The 18209-nt window shown below is 52.3% G+C and overlaps 1 protein-coding gene across 1 annotated transcript; it reads right to left on the bottom strand.

The window, feature by feature from the left end:
• Positions 1-2872: 2872 nt before the first annotated feature.
• Positions 2873-15468, bottom strand: LOC309570410 (interferon-induced very large GTPase 1-like). Its single transcript, XM_082277204.1, has 2 exons — positions 15336-15468; positions 2873-10624 (listed from the first exon to the last, which is right to left on the bottom strand). The coding sequence occupies exon 2, from the start codon at positions 10620-10622 to the stop codon at positions 3327-3329; it is 7296 nt and encodes a 2431-aa protein (XP_082133330.1). The 5' UTR covers positions 10623-10624; positions 15336-15468; the 3' UTR covers positions 2873-3326.
• Positions 15469-18209: the final 2741 nt, after the last annotated feature.

Here is an 18209-nt window from a genome sequence, read left to right as displayed (position 1 = left end):
AAGCACTGGACCATATTTTCTGCCGTTATTCATCAGTTCTTCTGCATCTTCTCCCCAGGCCCAGATTTTGTGCTCTCTGTGACTATGATCAGGGGTTATAGCCCCTTCCAGGGTGGCAACAGCTCTTTCCCCATTTCTCAGGCTTACTATCTGACCATGGAGCTGAACACCCATGGGTTTTAGGGACTCTGGAAGTCCTCTAACAAGGGGGGGGTCATTCTTTCAGGATCTACTGATATCACCTTAGGAGATTCATGCCAAAGTTTTAATTCTAGGTCATGCGTCATTTGCAAACAGGCAGCTTTTTGTACATTCTCCACTATTTGATCAGTAGCTCCCACTGTCACCAGGGCATCTCCTCTTTCCAGGGAATTTAGTCTGCCAGCCCAGTAAGCTGCTGTCTGTGTAAGAGACCAGGGAGCTCAATTGTCTCCTGTAGTGAAGACACCGAATCCCCAATATCCTTCAGTCTTTTTATTTGACAATAAAACATGATCACCTCCACAGAGGGACACACTCCCAACATACTTAGTCTCAGACTCCTTAAAGGTTCGACCATATTCATTAATAATATGTCTAATTCAGTAGCTGTGTATGGGACTTCTTGAGTTGTTATTTGAGGTGATTCATCCTTTGAGCCATCATACACATAGCTTTGATTAGTGGCCATTGTTACCAAAATCAGCCAGATGGAAACTTTCGAACACAGTTTTGAGTATTAGAAAGCAGCTATTCTTTATTGCAGTGCTGGTCACTCAGGGAATCCTTTCTCTAATCGAGTGCACCAAGCATTGGGTGAACAGAGTTGTTCTCATACACAATTATTGCATATTCATTAGCTATCCCTGCTTACTTGATGGATATATATTACATTATTTTACATAGTCACACCCCTTATCAGAAGTTGGTAAGTGAGGGCTATTAGCTACTCCTTTGTGTGGCTTAATCACTGGCTATCCATTATTCCCCTCCCCTCCCCAACAACTTTATGATGATAGCAGGAAAAAATTCACTGGATGTTGCTATGACCCAGCCCACTGCAGGGCTGGGGCAGCGAGATGCCGATCAACCCCAGACCCTCCGGTGGAAGACACAGACTCGGAGGGTGGGTCGAGGGGCAGCTTAGAAGCTTAAGCCGCATCGTCCCTGGGCCACACCCGGGTCCAAACTGCCTGTCGTGGTTGGGAAAAATTCCCTCTAACTCGGTTGTTCATTGGTTCTTTGTTGTATCTCCCGCCTCCCAGTTTCCCCCATTGGTTCTTGTTGAATTGTATCCTCGCCCTGGCTTGTAACTCATTGGTTGCTTTCCCCTTTCCCCTTTCCCCGCGGTTTTCAAACCCCCTCTAAAACTGAGGGAGAAGCCTCTTGAGGATCCGAGATTAAGATCATTGCCATGTTCTGGTTGCGAAACTTCTGACAATAAACCTGTTGGAAGCCAGACCAGAATGGCCTCTCTTCCTTTATCTCTGAACTAACGTGAGCCTGTATTGTCGGCTCCTGCCGTGTCTCCTCTGCAAAGAAGCCAGCAAGCTCAGCCAGCAGCGCATATCCTGATGCCGAGGTCGCTTCTGCAACACACAGAAGTAACGCAGCTGGACTCTCTCGGACCGAGGGCATGCCAGAGCTTGTGCCACGAGCACAGAACTGCGTTAACTGACAACCTTAAACACATAACTGGGACCCCTTCACTGCAGTAGCAGCACAGTGATCCATCCCACTGAGCCCAAGAGTTGACACCATAGCAAGGGGCACCTCAACTCCCAGTCCGGCTCCAGGAACCGGCCCAAATCCCCTCCCAGCCCAGCTGTCCCCAGGCCCTGGCACTCAGCCCTTGCAGCACACGCTCACCCAGCCCAGCTCTGGCTCCTGTCACTGGCTCCGGGTCTGCTTGGCCGGGGCTGGGCTTGGCAGAGTTTGGGCCCGTTCCCCTTTTGTCCCGCAGGTTCCCAGCTGAGCAGCTCCAGAGCACAGAACCACGCTGGATCAACCTTCCCAGCCCTCCGTGCGAGTGACAGGCCAGGCTTGGTTCCCAGTGCTGCCTCCCTTGGCACCTGCCACTCCCACTGCTTTCCCTGGATGTTGCTGTGGTTTGGGGCTTCCTGCCCTCTCTGCTGTCCCTGCAGACAGTGAAGCCGCTCCTGGAGCAGAGACCCTGAATGGAGCAGAGCCTCTGCTGCCACACGCCCTCCCCCAGTGCCACCCTGCTGTCCCCTGCCTGATTGCCCCACACAGAGCTCCAGTCACACCCAGCTGTGGCTCCCCTGAACACAAAGGAGGCACAGAGCAGCACGGTCCAAATCAACTCCTTTATTAGCAGAGCCTGCAGGGGATGAGGCTGAAGCAGCCCTTCAGCAGCTCTCCAGGAGGGCTTGGCCCTCGCATTGCCAGCGGCATTGCAGCACCTGCACAGCCAAACTGCCCCCACGTCCCTGGGGCAGTGCCAGATGGTGCCACCTTCTCCAGGGCACGGCTCTGGTGCCACCAGCCTGCCTGGACAGCACCAGCACTGCCCTGAGGGCCGCTGCGGAAGGTGCTGGCAGATGGGATTCTCCCCATGGGGCATTCCAAAGGCTTTTGCTCAGCAGCGAGGCCAAGGGCAGGAGCAGCTCCTGCCGGGGCTGAGGGCTGGAGGGAAGGGCAGCAGCTCCAGGCAGCTGAGCAGGAGCGGCTGCCCTGGACAGAGACGGAGCACCTCCGAGCCAGGGAGTGGAAGCACTGCCTGAGCCATGGGGCTGTCATGTCCCTGCTTTCCTGAGCCCAGAGACACAACAGCTCCTGCTGGGAGAATGGCCTCAGCTGATGCAGGAGGCTGCAATGAGGGAGGCAGGGATGATGCCCAAAAGCCAAGTAGCCCAGCTTGCAGCCAGCGTGGAGCTGCCCTCAGGCCTCACAGCCCTTTCTCCAGGAAGGACACCTCCTTGCTGCAGGAAAACTGCCTTTGGGACACTGTCCCTTCTTGTCTCACAGCAGCGGATCCAAGGGGGGTTTTGAGTGCTGCCTTTGCCCTTGCCCTGGCCCTTGGGATCAGCCTTGGCCACGAGGCCGATGGGCCCAGGGAAGGGGTTTGGTTTAGCTCTAGGACAATGCAGAGGGAAGTGTTTATGGCAGGAAGGCAAGAGCATTCTGGCTTTATTATGAAGCGAGGGAGTTGCTGAGCGATGGCTGCAGTAACACACCTTATTTCACCAAATTTGGGAGCAATTAGATACCATTGGCTGCGTATGGCTTGAGAGTGTCATTGTTGTAACTGCATTTTGTGGAGAGCCTGGTACAAAGTTCTTCTAAACTGCAAAGCCGTTGTGGTTCTTCCTTCCCACGGACGTGGCCTAACTCTTGTCCAGCTCAGACAGTGCTTCCTGCTTGGTAACTCTCTGCCACGCCTCAGGGATTTCTCCTTTGCCCTGAAATTTCCCATTGTACAAAGCTTCCAGCTGTGTCCTGAAATGAGACACAAACCATTTCCAGTACGCCTGCATGGATGAATCAGGAAGAATGTTCCAAGTGGAAAAACGGGGTCCTGCATCCCGGTATCTCTTGTAGGTTATCCATTCACTGTCACCCACTCTGAATAAAGAGTCACTTGCAACAAGGCTGGAACAAATATCAATGACCAGGTGGTCCGTCTCATGCCACATGGCTCCCGTCAAAGCTCGTGGGCGATGGAAGACCAGCTGATGGTCTCCATCGTGATTCCGCATGGTGTTTGTGCAAACAGCCCCACAAAAGGGACACTGCTCCCAGCACCCCGAAAACTGCTCTGCCAGGATGGTGTGAGGCTGCCTTGCAAACGAGCTCATATCGGCATCAGCAAATTCTTTCCTGAGCCTGTCCCTCAGATCATCCAGAGCTTCTGCCATGACACTGCTCAGGAACTCAATGTCTGTGACCTCCTGGTGCTCAATGCCCTTCAGGTCACTTCTGGGCAAGTTGATCACCTCTGTCAGTTCCCTGCAAAATGCATCCAGCCAAAGAGAGACTTTGTCCTCTCTGTCTTTTCTGTCTTTGATAATTTGGGTTGAGAAGGAAACAGCTTTCAGGATGTTTCCATGGAGAAGATTAAGGGAGGAATCTAAAAACTTTTCCAGCCTCCTGTTCCCATCTAAACAGTAACTCCTAACTCGTGTCTCAGTGTAACTCTGAAATAAATTTTTTGGGCAATTAAGATAATCTTTGAAATACTCAAAATTTTCTTGTTCTGCCAGGTATCTCAGGATGGAGACTTCCAGACTGGCTCTGTTGCCCTGGAAATCTGGGAATTTGCCCTGCATGTCCTCAGCAATGGCTTTAGCCGTCTTCTCATAGACCGCCCGGTGAAGAGCTGGTTCAATCTTGTCACAAAGGAAAACAGCAAAAGTTGTGATAGAAGTGGCTCCTTGGCAGGAAATCTGGAAGCATTGGAAGAAGTTCTCTCTCTTGCTGCTCAGGTACACGACTGGGTAATTTGCCTTTTGGAACGCTTCATGCATGACTTTAAACCTTTCTGCTGCCATTCTGCACAGATACAGAGACAAATCTATGCTGTACTCCCTGTTAAAAGTACATTTTGCATTGCTGGGCACGGAGTTCACACCTTCCTGTACTTCATTGAGTATTTCATGAATAAAATTTCGACTGTAATCCCGTTTCTTCTGTTCCTTCTTATCAATCTTTGCTCTCACACACGCTATGATGCTGTCTGTTATGTGCTGCAAGCTGCTCACATCAGCGTTGGAAATGCTCCTGGGATCTTGGAAGAAGCCCCAATACTTTTTCTTCATGACATGTTTCTCTGGATCAACAGAAAATCTTCCGTCTTTGGGAAATGACCTGATCCGTTCATGGAGTCCTGGCTCCTTAAAGTGCTCTAGAAGGACATCTTTGATTTCTGCATCAATATCCACTGGTTTCAGGGGAGGAGCAACACGGGAAACTTCGGCAATCCAATTGTTCCAGACAAAAATAAAGTTGTCCTTCAGTTCTCTCTCACTGAGGCTCTTCCCTTTCAGAGTCACAGCCAACTCCTTACTCTTTCTCAGGAGCTCGGCTTCATACTGCACCTTCCTTGCATCCAGTTTACTCTGCTCCTTCTGTAGCTCAATAAGATTCTCACATTTCTTTTTCGTTTCAAGAAGAAGAGCCTCTTTTAGTTCTTTCAGCTTCAGTTCTGTGCTTGATTTCCACTGGACCAGTGTCTCACGGTCTTTGTCCTCCCTGAAATACTTTTCCACTTCTTTCTCAATGGCATCACTTGCCTCTTGCACCTGCCCTTCAAGGTGTTCTCTGGTGACGTTCCGCAAGTCCCCATTCCGAATTTTGTTGTCCAGTCTCATCTGCAGGTCTAAGACGTGACTCCTCAGCCTCCAGGTCCACTGACTAAAGGCGCTTTCCAGTTTCCTGTATGCGGCAATCTCCAGGGAATTCTTGAAGCTGAAAACAAAGTTTTCATTCAGCAACGCATTCCAGAGGTCACGAATACGAACTTTCAGGCTCGAGAGCCTCAAAATGCTGCGCTGCGACTGCTTCTGGGCAGCCTGGAGGATTTTGCTCTTTAGTTGCTGGACGTTCTGGCTGTAGGTGGGGTTGGGTGGTGCCATTGGGGGGTTTCCTTCCCACAGCTGAGCAAAGTAGTGAATGTGGGTGTTCACATCAAAGCCGATGACGTCGCTGAAGGAGGAGATGTCACAGAATTCCTGCTGGGCAGCTACCACAGTCATTTCATCCAGCTTTTCCTGCAAACGCCTTTGTCCTTCCATGTTCTGCTCCTTGGCAGTTGCTTCTCCCACGTTTTGGTGGACAAAGAGGCAGCTTGGGGAAAGATTGACTTTCTTCATCCTCAGGAAAGCCTGCACGGCGATCTGGAGAACATCTTGCATTTCTGATGGATTTTCTCCAAAGATATTGATCACAGTCAAGTTGCCAATGCCAATGACAAAGGTGGCCAGCTCGTTGTCGTGGTTCAGGGAGTGTTTATTGGCCATCTCAATGGCACGAAGTCCCTCTGTGTCCACCACCAGCACAAAATCAAAGCCCAAGTCTTGCTGCAGCTCCTCGCCCACTGGGATGAGCTGCATAAAGGCTCCGCGGGTGCATCTCCCCGCGCTGACGTTGAACTGCAGACCAAACATGGCATTCAGCAGGGTGGACTTGCCTGTGCTCTGGATGCCGAGCACAGAGAGCACAAACACTCGTTTGTCCCCCAGCCTCTCAATTAAGCTGTCAAAGATTGCTCCCACCCAGCGCAAGGGCAGGTAAGATGCATCCCCATCCATCAGCTCCACGGGATACCCCGAAACCATCAGATCTGCTGCAATCTCTGGCAGTTTGACAAAACTCTCATTCTTGGAGTTCATTACTTCCAGAGCTTCATAAATCTGCCCCACCTCTCTCAAGACATGCTCCAGGCCAATGGATGAATTGTTGATTTCATCAGAGAGAGCATCCAGCTTATTCATCAATTTGGTGTTCTCACTGGTTTTTTCCTGGTTTTTCTTTGCTGTCCGTATTTCAGACCATAACTCGTGATAGTCTCTCCTCAGTTCTTCAAGGCAACCACAGGACAGCTCATCCATAAAGACCTTCATCCAGTGCAGGAAGTATTTCTTGGTATCTGCTGGCTGGGCCTGGAGAAAGCCAAGGAATGATTTCATCAGCGGGTTAAGGGGGAAAGCTTGCTCAAGTTGCTTTCTTCTTAGTTCTGCCTTCTCAATTTCAATTTGGCTGCGATGATGCTCAATGCTCTTGTTTCCCTTCTCCTGTAAGCGAGTGAGCTCTTTGTCCATTTTGCACCACTGGTACCACAGTTTTCCTTGAAGGGGCAGGAGCTGGGATTTGATCTCAGACAGCTTCTCTTTCTTCAGAAGCTCCACCAGCTCCTTTGCCTTTGCTTTGGCTGTCACACACGCAGGTTGATCTGCATCCACTACGAATCTGTGCTGGCGAGCTTTGTCCAGACAGGCCTCCAGGCTGAAACGTGGATGAGACCTTTCCAGGAGAGTCTGGATTGTTTCAGTCAGCTGGACGGCCAGTTCTGCTTCATTTCTGTTCTTGATCCCTATTGTTATGTTTTTGCTGGCTTGTCCAGCTGCAACATTCTCTTTTTCCGTGAGAAGACAAACCAAAGGCCTTTGTGACTGCCACAGACCCCGCAGAATCTTCTCCCCCCTGTTGTCCATGTGCTCTGAATCAGATACGAGAGCCACGTTGACAGCAGATATCTCCTGCAGGAACTGCAGCTGTGCTCCGTGAGCCCTGGCATCTCCATGCAGGTTACAGAAAGCCACGCAGCACTCAAAGGTGTCATCAGGGCTTCCGCGGGGGCAGTACCAGGTGATCTCCACCACCCCTTCCATCAGCAAACGCTCTCTGGTGCTGCCTCTGCAGTGGCGGTGGAAGAAAGTGTCGTGTTTGCGTTTGCTCAGCAGAGCGTTCAGGAGCTGAGACTTGGAAGAGGAGGCCGAGCTGCCAATGCGGATGAAGGACACAATGGGTGTCTGTGCCTGAAAGATGAGTTTGTTGTTGTAACTCTTTGTTCTGGCCTCCTTTCCTGACTTGTCTGCCTCTTTCCAGCTCCTCTGGATTTGGCTGAGGGCGAAGAGCGGGAACTCGATGTGTGAAGTGCACGGGTTGGGCACCAGCAGAGGCAGCGCCAGTTGGCAGAACGCCAGCTTGGTTGCAAGGGTCTCTCTCAGGAAGTCATCAGCACAATGGAAAATGGCCATCTGCAGGTCCATGGGGTGCACACGGCTGTCCCTGCTTCCAGGTTCAGGGACTGCTTCCTTCAAATCATCAAGAAAGTTTTCAAAGGAGTCTGAAGGTTCGTCCTCTTGCTCTGTCATTTGTGGCACAGGTGCAAGTCCTGTATTGTTCTCGTCCCAGCAAGTCAGGTACCTCACCTGGTAATCCACTGTGAGCAGCTTTTGCAAGAAGTAAAATGGCAGTTCCTTGTCCTTGCTGGGCTGGCTGTCCTGCAGAGATGTCTTGCAGATGGTGCGGAAATTTCCCATCCCCATTTTTCTTGGATAGTGACTTTTGAGTCCAAGGCACTTGAGCAACTGGAGGAATTCCTGGTTTGCAATGGCTTCATTTGCTTGGGATTCGCTGCCATCTGACTTGAACTGGGACTGACTGGGGGGCTCAGGTGTTGGAAAAGTCTCTTCCATGTCTCTGAGTATATTCTCCACCCTCTGTTCATCCCATTTCTCATCCAAACACCCTCTGATCAAGGAATGCAAGTCCTGTTCCAGCCTCTCCCAGTCTTCGCCTCCACTGTGCTTTTGGAGGAGATGCTTGATCCGTGTGGACCACAAGCCTTGCATGTGATCTTCCATGAAAACTAAACGCTCCTTCTTCTGCTCAGGGGACAGCTCTTGACTTTCGGGTGTCACAGTCAGACCCGTCAGCAGAAGGGAGGCCTCAGCTCTGTCGGCATCTTGCTCCTTCAGGTTCACGTACTCCTCATGTGCCGCTTCCATTTCCTTGGCCATGTACTGAATTTCTGGGTGTCCAAGGAGGTGTGGAAAAGTGCTGCTTTCCACGTCGTACCCTGTGCTGGTCACAATCAAGAGCACCAACAGTTCCATGTCCTTCTCAGCCCGTTCCTGGAGAGACTGGAGCAAGGAATAAATGGCGAGGCTGCTGGTCAGGGTGGCTTCTATCTTTGCTTCATGAACAGCAGAAGCAGAGCTTCCTGGTGCATAGGTGACAGCATGGATGTGCTCCCTCATTTGCTGCAGTGTTTTGATGAGCTCTTCCAGCTCAGAGACTTTGGGAGGTCTGGGAAGCTGCTGCTCAGTCTGGAAGATCCATTGCATAATGAGGGAAGCCTCAGGGAAGTCCTTGACAGAGTAGATATGAGGATCCAGGAGGCTCCTCAACATTACCTTGATCGAGGTGGTGTTTTCTGGAGGTGACTCCTGGCAACTACGCACGGTGTTCACCAGGAAGTCCTGCAGGGCTTTGTCCGACAGGCACACATTGATCCACACACTGGGGTTCTTGGTTTTTGCATGCAGACCCTCTTTTAGCTCCATCAGCATGAGCAGCTTCCTTTCATCCACCGTCACCTCCCAGGCCTTCACAGTGGCCATGAAATCTCTGGCCTCTTGCACTGCACTGTCCAGTTCCTCTCCAAAAATGGTGCCAATGCTCTGATTTGTCAGTGCTTTGTACGCAGCCCTGAGGGCTCTGCTCATCTGAGTGACGGACTTAAAATCCCTGCTGTGATTGCACCGGATAACATCCCACACTGGGATCAGCTCAAAGCCGCGGTCGATAACGCACCACGTTGTGTTATCAGACACGAGCCCCGTTTTCCACTGAGGAAGAGAAGCTGTGTCTGGTGGGCCCCCTGTGTTGACCACGTAGAGCTGAATCGCTGTGTGGGAACTCTCTCCGGCTCTTTCCTGGATGGAAGCCTTGGAGCTGGATTTGGAAATATCCAGGTCCCTCCCAACACTGGCCCCGAAGTCACCCCAGCTGGCCCTGACAAAGTTGTTCAGAGCTTCAGAGGTTTGTTGCTTCATCTCTTCCCGCTGCTTGGCTCGGAATCCTTCTGTAGACGCCTTCCACCAGAATATCCCCCCAAAGTGGAGGGGACCCTGGTTTATGTGGGACCCAAACCTGTTGAAGAAGCTCTCACACATCTTCAGCAGGGTGGGGCTGTCTTCTTCCTCAGTGAAGCTCAAAAGCTGCTCCATGTCTTGCAGCTCCTGCAGAGCCGCATCCGAGAGGCGAAGCTGATGCCTTTGGAAGTAGCAGGAGGCCAGAGGGATGTACTGGTACATGGTGGTGCAAAAGTAGCTCTGCTCAGAGTGGGACTGGTGGATGTTCCGTGACTGTGAGGAGCTGCTGTGATCTACACCCGATTCCAGACAAGCCCCCCAGAATGCGGCTTTGGCAGAAACGCTGATGCTGAACCCCAGCTGCTCCATGGACTTGGTGAAATTGGATTCTGCCGCAGAGGAGGAGAACTCCTTCCTCTCAAGCAGTGATCCTTGCTCCGGACCGGAGAGCTGGAATCCCTCAGGAACCCTGAGGAGCTGCTCTCTCTTTGCCAGCACATCTTCAGGTCTGCTGGTTCTGTAGATGCCCTGCAGGGCCAGTCCCCCTGACGCACGGCTCAGCACCTCCGTGTCGGGGATGTGCTCCGTCCTGCCTGCTGACAGCTCCTGCTGCTCCAGCTGCTTGTGGATACTCTCCAGCGTATCCGCCAAGGGCTTCTTTGGCGATGGCCAGAACTCTTTTGGAATTTCCATGGCTTTCCACAGGGTCTCTGCTTTCTCCCTCAGAGCATCCTGGCTGTGGCTCTTGAGCATTTCTGTCAGATCATTTAGGGCTTGTTTGGCCACTTCTTGTCTCTGCTTTGTCTTCTCCAAGTGCTCCTTCTGCACCTCTTCAGTGGTTGTTTTGTCATCTTTTATTTTCAGGAGTTTCTGGAGTGCCTTTTTCTCCCAGGGGTGCCGTGCTTCACGCTCCAGCTTGAGGTAGTCTTTATATTCCAGATGTTGCAGGGCTTCTCTGCACTCAATTCCCAGGACCTGCGACACCTTGGGCACCCAGTATCCAGCATCCAGTCCTTCCTTCTGAAATGCCTTTGCCAGCTGTGCCTTGGCATCCCCCTCTTGCGTGTCCTCCTGCGAAGCCATGGCTGTGGAGGAAGAAAAGAGACTGTCCCTAAGCTGTGTTGTCAGAGGCCCCAGCCTCCTGGCAGAGGCTCTGCAGCAGCTGCGGCCCTGGGGATTGCTCCCACCCGGCTGCTGGAGCCCAGCCTGCGATGGCACAAGAGCCAGGGCCTCCTTCCCAGCACACTGGATGTGCCTGTTGCTTTCCTGTTTGCAGGATCAACCCTGAAGCTGAGTGTGTATCCCACAGACAACACAGACAGACACACAGACCCACAGATACACACAGATACACAGGGACACACACACACAGGCACAGTTTATCACAGAGGCAGAAGTCTCTTACACACTCCTCGGAAAGGTGTGAGAAGGTTTCTCCCCTGGAGCTGGACGCAAGCCCAGGTCCCTTTCCCTGGGAATTGAGAGAGAGGATTTCTCAATGTGTGCTCCATCAAGACTGGATGGTAAGAAACACTGAATCCTGACTTACTAGCTGAAAATTTAATGGTACCTTTATTTCCGCATGTAATACTAGCATATACCTTTTTGTTCTATCTCTGTAGTAATAGTCTGTTTTAAGTCTTATGTCTGTTAGTTTTGTGTCTATTAATAAATAATTCATTTCATAATAGACTGAATCAGCCATTATTAAAGAACTTGTGAATGGTAGTGGATTTTTGGGTGCTGGTGTTGAGGTTTTAGGAGTTCCCCTTCTTTTTCTTTTTCTCCATAGGTGTTGCCAGGGTGACAAATTACTGAGTGCTTAAGAAAAACAAAAGACCTGGCCACAGAAGTGGGCTCCATCTGGCTACTCTTCTTTCACCTGGGCTTGTGGGCAGTTAGTTCCCTCCGTTTGGACAGAGAGGGAGGCTGGAAGGAATTCGTCAGCACTGGGGACTTCTGCTTTTTCGGCTGCCTTCCTTCTACCGGAGAGACACCGGGATTCCCAAGCCCGGCTTCCCTGCCCCGCTGGGAGCTGGGCTGCAACCACCCTGCCCTGGCCATTGCTTTGAGCCTTCGCTACTCTGTAGCCCTGCACGTCCTGCCTGCTGAGACTTCCCCAGGTTCCCACCACAGCTCCAGAGTTTGATACATCTCGTCTGCCACCTGGGATTTGTGTTCGTCCCTGCCATTCCAGCCTGCTGTTCCCGAGGGTCCGGCCGGACACCGGGATTGGCTGCCCAGTGGTTTGTGAAGCCTTTGTTCCTTCCCTTCCCGGGATCCCGGGATCGGCTGCCCAGGGGTTTGTGAAGCTCCTTTGTTCCATCCCTTCCCGGGATCCCAGGCCACCAGTGCCGCGTGCTCCCCGAGCTCGCTCCGGAGCGCCCCCTGCAGCCGCGGGGGAACCATCGCACCTGCCCTGCTCACCGGGAGCCGCCAGCGCCCCTGCCGGCTGCGAGCGGAACTGCACCCGAGGGGAAAGGGCCCGACAGCCGAGAAGGCTGGCACTGGGTTTGTGATTGTTTGCTGTTACTGCCATAGTTATTGCTGTTTGTTTGACTGGTTATACACATATAGATATATAATAGTAAAGAACTGTTATTCCTGTTCCTCATATCTTTGCCTGAAAGCCACTTAATTTTGAAATTATAATAATTCAGAGGGAAGGGGGTTGCATTTTCTTTTTTTCATTTCAAGGGAGACTCCTGCCTTCCTTGGCAGACACCTGTCTTTCAAACCAAGACAGCTGGCCACCTCAATAACACGACTGCCTGCTGCCAGAGGCCTGGGCAACAGACAGGAGCCAATTTAAACCTACCTCATCCATCCATAACACACTCCTGTTCCCAGGAGCTGCTTCCTGGCACACTCAGGGGCCCAGTGCAGTGCAGGGGGAAAATCCACCTTGCCCCTGCCCATAGCAGTGCCTGGGGCATCCTGGTGGCCCATCAGGACAGACTGGAGACTTTGGGAGCCAACTCAGAGAGGTGCCCCCTGTGATCTGCTGCTTGTTACCACAGAGGGTCTCATCAGGCAAGTGCCCATTGGTGGCCATCTTGGCCACAGCCACCACAGAGCCACCGAGTTTAAAATCTCTGCTGACAGGAGGAAAAGTGCCCAGCAAGCCTTCAACCCTGGCCTTGAGGGGAGCAGACTTCAGGCTGCTCAGGGAGGGAGTTAGGGAGGGCCCTGGGAAAAGGCCCAGGGAATGTGCTGGGGTCTATCAATGCTGGTCATTTTTGATTGAAAAGCCCTTGAAGGACTAGGCAGTCATGGGTCACAGCCAGCACGGGCACAGGACAGGAAAGTCCTGCTTGTCACACTGAATTTCCTTTTACAACATGTTAACCCTCAGAACTGATCAAAGACAGCCAGTTAATCTGAGCTTTTTGGATTTCAGTAAATCTTTAAATCCTGCCTCTCCCAGGATCCCTGTATGTCCCTTCTGAAGTACTAAGGCCTGAACAACAGGCCTTGAGCCAAAGTTGACCTCTGAATGAATTTTGCAACCAAATGCAAAAATGTTATTTGTATCCAGTTATTAACAAAGAATTATTAGCAATGTGATAAATGTATCTACTCATGAACCAAGTATTATTAGCAGTATGATATTTTTATCCACTCTTAACTGAAGTAGCATTGGCAAGATATGTATCTACTCATTAACAAAGTATTATTAAGTATATGATCTGTGTACTCGCTCATTAGCAAAACAGGTATTTACCTTTCCCTATTTAGATAATTGGACAAGACCAAGAAATCAGACATCTGGTCTTTTTTTGGGGTGTAGGACTGTGGCAGGGCATATCACCCTTCTCCACACCACAGGTGGCCGGTGCAGAGAGGAGAGATAACCCAGGCGGGCAAGGCCTAGTGGGTGGCACCTCCTGGCGCAAAAAAGTCTGCCAGCTTAACAGGTGTGGGAAGAGATAAAAAACCAGAGGTGACCAAAAGGCCTGGTTTTACACTATAAAAGTACTACAGTTTATCACAGAGGCAGAAGTCTCTTACACACTCCTTGGGAACGTGTGAGACAATTTCTTCCTGAAGCTGGATGCAAACTTCGAGGTTATTTTTCCAGAAATTGAGAGAAAATATTTCGATGTGTGCTCCTTCAGGAATTGGATGGTAAGAAACATGGGATCCTAAGTTACAGTATTTTTTAGCTAGTTGTTAATTTAATGGTACCTTTAACCCCGCGTGTAATACTAGTAGTCCCTTTTTGCCTTATCCCTGTGTAGTAATAGTCTGTTTTAAGTCTCATGCCTGTTAGCTTTGTGTCTATTAATAAATAATTCATTTTATAATAGACCGAATCAGCCATTATTAAAGAACTTGCGAATGAGAGTGGGTCTTGGCATGCTGGCCACCTCAATAACACAACTGCCTGCTGCCAGAGGCATGGGCAAAAGGCGGAGGCTAATTTAAACTGGCATCATTCATTCATAACAAAGATCAAAGACAACTCCCTTGGTTCCCTCTTTAGCGCTGGCCAGGCTTTGCGAGGAACCCAAGAGGACAAGAAAACCAGATGCTCCTGCACTAGAAGTGATGTCAGCTTTTTTATTCAACACTATAAAAGCTGTGCCCTCTCACAGCAAAGTCGGAAGCCTCGTTTCCTTCAGCACTCCCCCCTCCCAGTTATGGGGAGGAGCTCTCCAGTCCCTCACCGTAACGGGGCTCCTAGGTGGATGTGTGGATCTCGATAATGGTAAAGCCTTAGTGATACCAAAAAGGTTTATTCAATTTCTACTGTAACCATGAACTTTGAGCAGAGAAGACACTGTGTCTGATAATCTTTAGCAGGGAAACAAGGCCTGCAGAAACTGCTCTCCAAGCAAGGACATTGGAAGATGAAGAGGTGACATCTGGTTCAGGCAGGCAGCTACAGCCAAAACAAGAACTGAGTTTGGGAACTTGGGGAACATGGGAAGAGTTTTTCTGGTAATGGGCAAATTAGAATATGCCTGTAGTGACTATGTATTAGCAACACACTTGTAGAAATCAGCTGGCATGTTAGGAAGACTTCTCCCCCATGCCACTCCAGGCGCCTGAATAAATGATGCCCTCTTTATCACTAAATTGGTGTTAGGGAGACTTATTCATCTGTTTCTGGCAATTTTGTGACAGGCGCACCCCAGTGCAGGAGGAAACTCCACAACTTCAGGCTGCTCAGGGAGGGAGTTAGGGAGGGTCCCTGGGAAAAGGCTCTGGAATGTGCTGGGGTCCATCAGTGCTGGTCACTTTTGATTGAAAAGCCCCTGAGGACAAGGCAGTCATGGGTCACAGGCACTATGGGCTCAGGACAGGAAAGTCCTGCTTGTCACATGAGTTTCCTTTTATAACACATTAAGCCACAGAGCTGATCAAGGACAGCCAGTATTTGGATTTCAGTAAAGTTTTTGATCCTGCCTCTCCCAGGATCCTGGTGTGTCCCCTCCAACTCGGGCCATTCCATCATTCCATGATTCTCACCCTTATGGAGCTGGCGCTCTCACTGCACACCTGCCTTTACACCTTTGGGGTTTTTGACACTGTCACAAAACTGTCCCAATCTCAGTTCAGCTGGATAGTGGAGAGATTTATTCCGTGCACAAAACCTTCCTGTGCATGCAGCTTCTGTCCCCCCCACGAGACTCTTACCAGCACAGGTATCGATGCGAGGGGCTTGGACTCAGGTACAGATCTGAGGGCTCCTGCACCCTCCCAGAGCCTTCAGGTGCAGCTTTCCCTCAGGGTCCATGGAGATTTGAGCTAACTGTGCAAGGGCTGTGGGCTCTGATTCCCCTCACCCACCTCACAGCAGATGCTCCCGTTGCTCCAAGCCTTGGTTTCCCAGTGGACACCGGCAGCCGAGAGCCCCAGCTCAGGGGACACAGCACAGCAGCAGTGGCAGGCCTGGGACACACAGCGGGGTGAGGAGAAGAAGATGGGAACCACCTTGAGAAGTCAGGAGGAAGAGCACCGGCAAGGAAAGGCTCAAAATCCTAAAGGAGAAGAGCAGAGAGACAGGAGAAGGCAACCCATGAGCATGGAGGATTCATTCCAGGGAGCTCTGGAGGCCAACCCTTCTCCTCCACTGGGGATTGCCCAGGCAGCAAAGACTCCTCAGGGCCCTTTTTGGGGAGCTGACACGAGCAGGGTTTCACCTGGGACGTGCATCCCTGTTCCCCCACCAGAAGGAAGCTGGACATGCTGGAAAGGCAATGCCAGGCACAGACACAAGAGGGGAAGAGAATGGATTGAGAGCAGCCCTGAGGAGAAGGACTTGGGGGTGCTGATGGGTGAGAGGCTGTCCAGGGAACATCTGTGCTCTCAGGGCAGGAGACAAGGTGTGCAGGGGGCAGAGGCCAGGGAACAGCACTGACAGTGGGGCAGCCCCGTCCCACCACTGCCCACATCCCACAGCTGCTGCTGGGGGGAAGCTCAGGCCCCCGGAGAGGGGGAGAAGCAGCGCTGGGCTTGGATCCCAGCAGGCACTGAGCCCCCACCAGTAGGATGGGGACAGGAGGGGGAAAGCAAAAGCAGGAAAAAATGCTGGCTCGAGATGGGGGCAGTTCAGCAGCGGAGGAGAGGTGGGTGTGCTGGCAGAGCACAGGAGGGACTTTGGGCACCAGTTGTTTGGGCACATGTCCAGCTGCTCCCCGGGCAGCAGAGCCTCAGTTCGGGATGGCTGCTTGGGAAGGGAACTGCTGGCTCAGAGCCACTGCTGTAGCTTATCCACTCGGGCCACTTGTCCCAGCCCTGTCCCCTCCCAAATTCTCTCCCATTGGGGCGCTGCCAGCGCTGGTTCAGGCTCAGGAGCCGGGGGCTGCCCTGGACAACATTAACTCCAGCCCAGCCACACCCTGAAGCAGCCCCCAGGCACCCTTGGCAGTCCCGCACGGCTTCCATTGCTGCAGGAATAGGGAAAAAGCCCCATGCAAGTGTGCCAGTGCCCGCAGAGAGGCACTGAACACATGCAGGGGATAACTCGGGATCGAGTTCCTCCTTGGAAGCAAACGAGGGAAGCAGCAAGGCGGGCAGCATCACCTGCCATGGGAATGCCTGCAGCCCGTTTCACGGGAAGAGCCCCCCGAGAGTGTTTTCCCCAGCCCTGCCCCAGGGAAAGGGGCTCTGGGAGCGCCTTTGAGGGGCTGCCGCAGGGAGCAGAGCTCTCTGAGCTGGAAGAGAGGAGAATGCCACCCTCCGTGCATGGGGAGGAAAAGGTAGAGCTGTAGCCCCGGGTACCCGGACAGAGCAGGATGTCCCGTGCCTGCCCCTCAGCACCGCCAAGCTGCCCTGCTCCCGAAGGAGCGGCGCGGGGGCCAGGAACCCCCCCAGCATCAGCCCCAGGACGGCGCCCGGCCCCCATCGCTCCTGCCTTCAGGGCAGCGCAGCCACCCGGCCCCACCGCGGCGCTGGCCGTGCCCGGGCCGGGCAGGGTCGGCCCCGCCCGCGGGGAGCGTTTCCCGGCCGGGCACGGGCAGACGGCAGGGAAGGGGCTCCGCAATGGATCTGTGCCCGGCCAGCCCCGCTGGCAGCTCCCGGGCCAGGCTTTGCGCCTCCGCAGACCTCACTCTGCCCCTCCATCCCCCCGCATCCCTCCTCCTTCCCCCGCCGCTCCGCTCCCACCCCTCTGACCCCGGCCCCCTCCCAGCTCAGCCCCCGCAGCGCTCACGGCTCCCCCGAGCTCCCCCAAACCGGCTGCCAGCAAAGGCGGCTTCCTCCAGCCCCCGCTCGGAGCAGACACCACCCGCCCGCTGCCCTCGGACCCCTCTTCTCCTGCCCGGCCATCTCCCCAGACACGGCCAAACACAGGCAACAGGAGGCAGGAGCCCAACAAGATCCCGCTCCGGGCTGCTCCCGCCTCCCAGCCCCACAGCCCATCCCAGGTCCTACCGTCCCCCTCCGGACCCGCAGCTCCCGGACTGAGAGAAGCCCATCCCAGTCCGTTTTTATCCAGCCCTGCCTCTTAACTCGGTGCTGCCTCCCTTTTCATAGCAGCAGCCGAGCAATTCCAAGAAATCAGGCATTTTACTGCAGCAGAATGTGAAAGTGGAACCACTCTTTTGGAGTCAGGTTAGAATTAGATTAGAACCCAATTTCCGCACCAGCTGTGGTTTGAGTTGGCTGACGCTCCACTCTCAGCTCTCTGCACAGAGCTCTGACCCTGAACTGCTGTGCTGGTACCTGGAGGGCAGGTGAGGCCCTCAGCCCTTCCTGGGGCTGGTGCTCCATCAGGAAAAGGAGCAGGGGCAGCACAGCATCTCTGTTATCGACAGATTGATGCATAAAGTCATCTTTCATAAGTTTCTTTAGTGTTACAGCCTGTGTAAGTTTTCTTCAGCAGTGATAAATTTGTAGTGATCCATAATGTAATGTGGATTTGATTGCTGCTGGTATTGATTGTTGTTATTCGTTTTTATTCCTATTCCCTGCTGCTACAATGTATATAATAATGATGTAATTATTATTACTATTGACTGTTACTATTAATATAATTCTTTAGAATTGACTGCTACAATAATTGACTGCTGCTGCAATTAGTTAGTATCACAGGAGTACTGGGATACAACTAATTACTGATAATAATATCAAGTGTGCTAGCTGGATGCATATCCAGGTAGGAGAAGCTGGAAAGGACTTTGGGCAAGGGCCTGGAGGGACAGGACAAGGGGAAATGGTTTC

Source organism: Coloeus monedula (assembly GCF_965178545.1).
Source record: "Coloeus monedula genome assembly, chromosome: 2".
Taxonomy (NCBI): domain Eukaryota; kingdom Metazoa; phylum Chordata; class Aves; order Passeriformes; family Corvidae; genus Coloeus; species Coloeus monedula.
The sequence above is the reverse complement of the archived record's forward strand: the minus strand, read 5'-3'. Positions and strand labels throughout refer to the sequence as shown.

Excerpts from the sequence above, each read along its gene's own strand:
- LOC309570410 (XM_082277204.1), bottom strand. The coding sequence starts at position 10,622 with ATGGCTTCGCAGGAGGACACGCAAGAGGGGGATGCCAAGGCACAGCTG.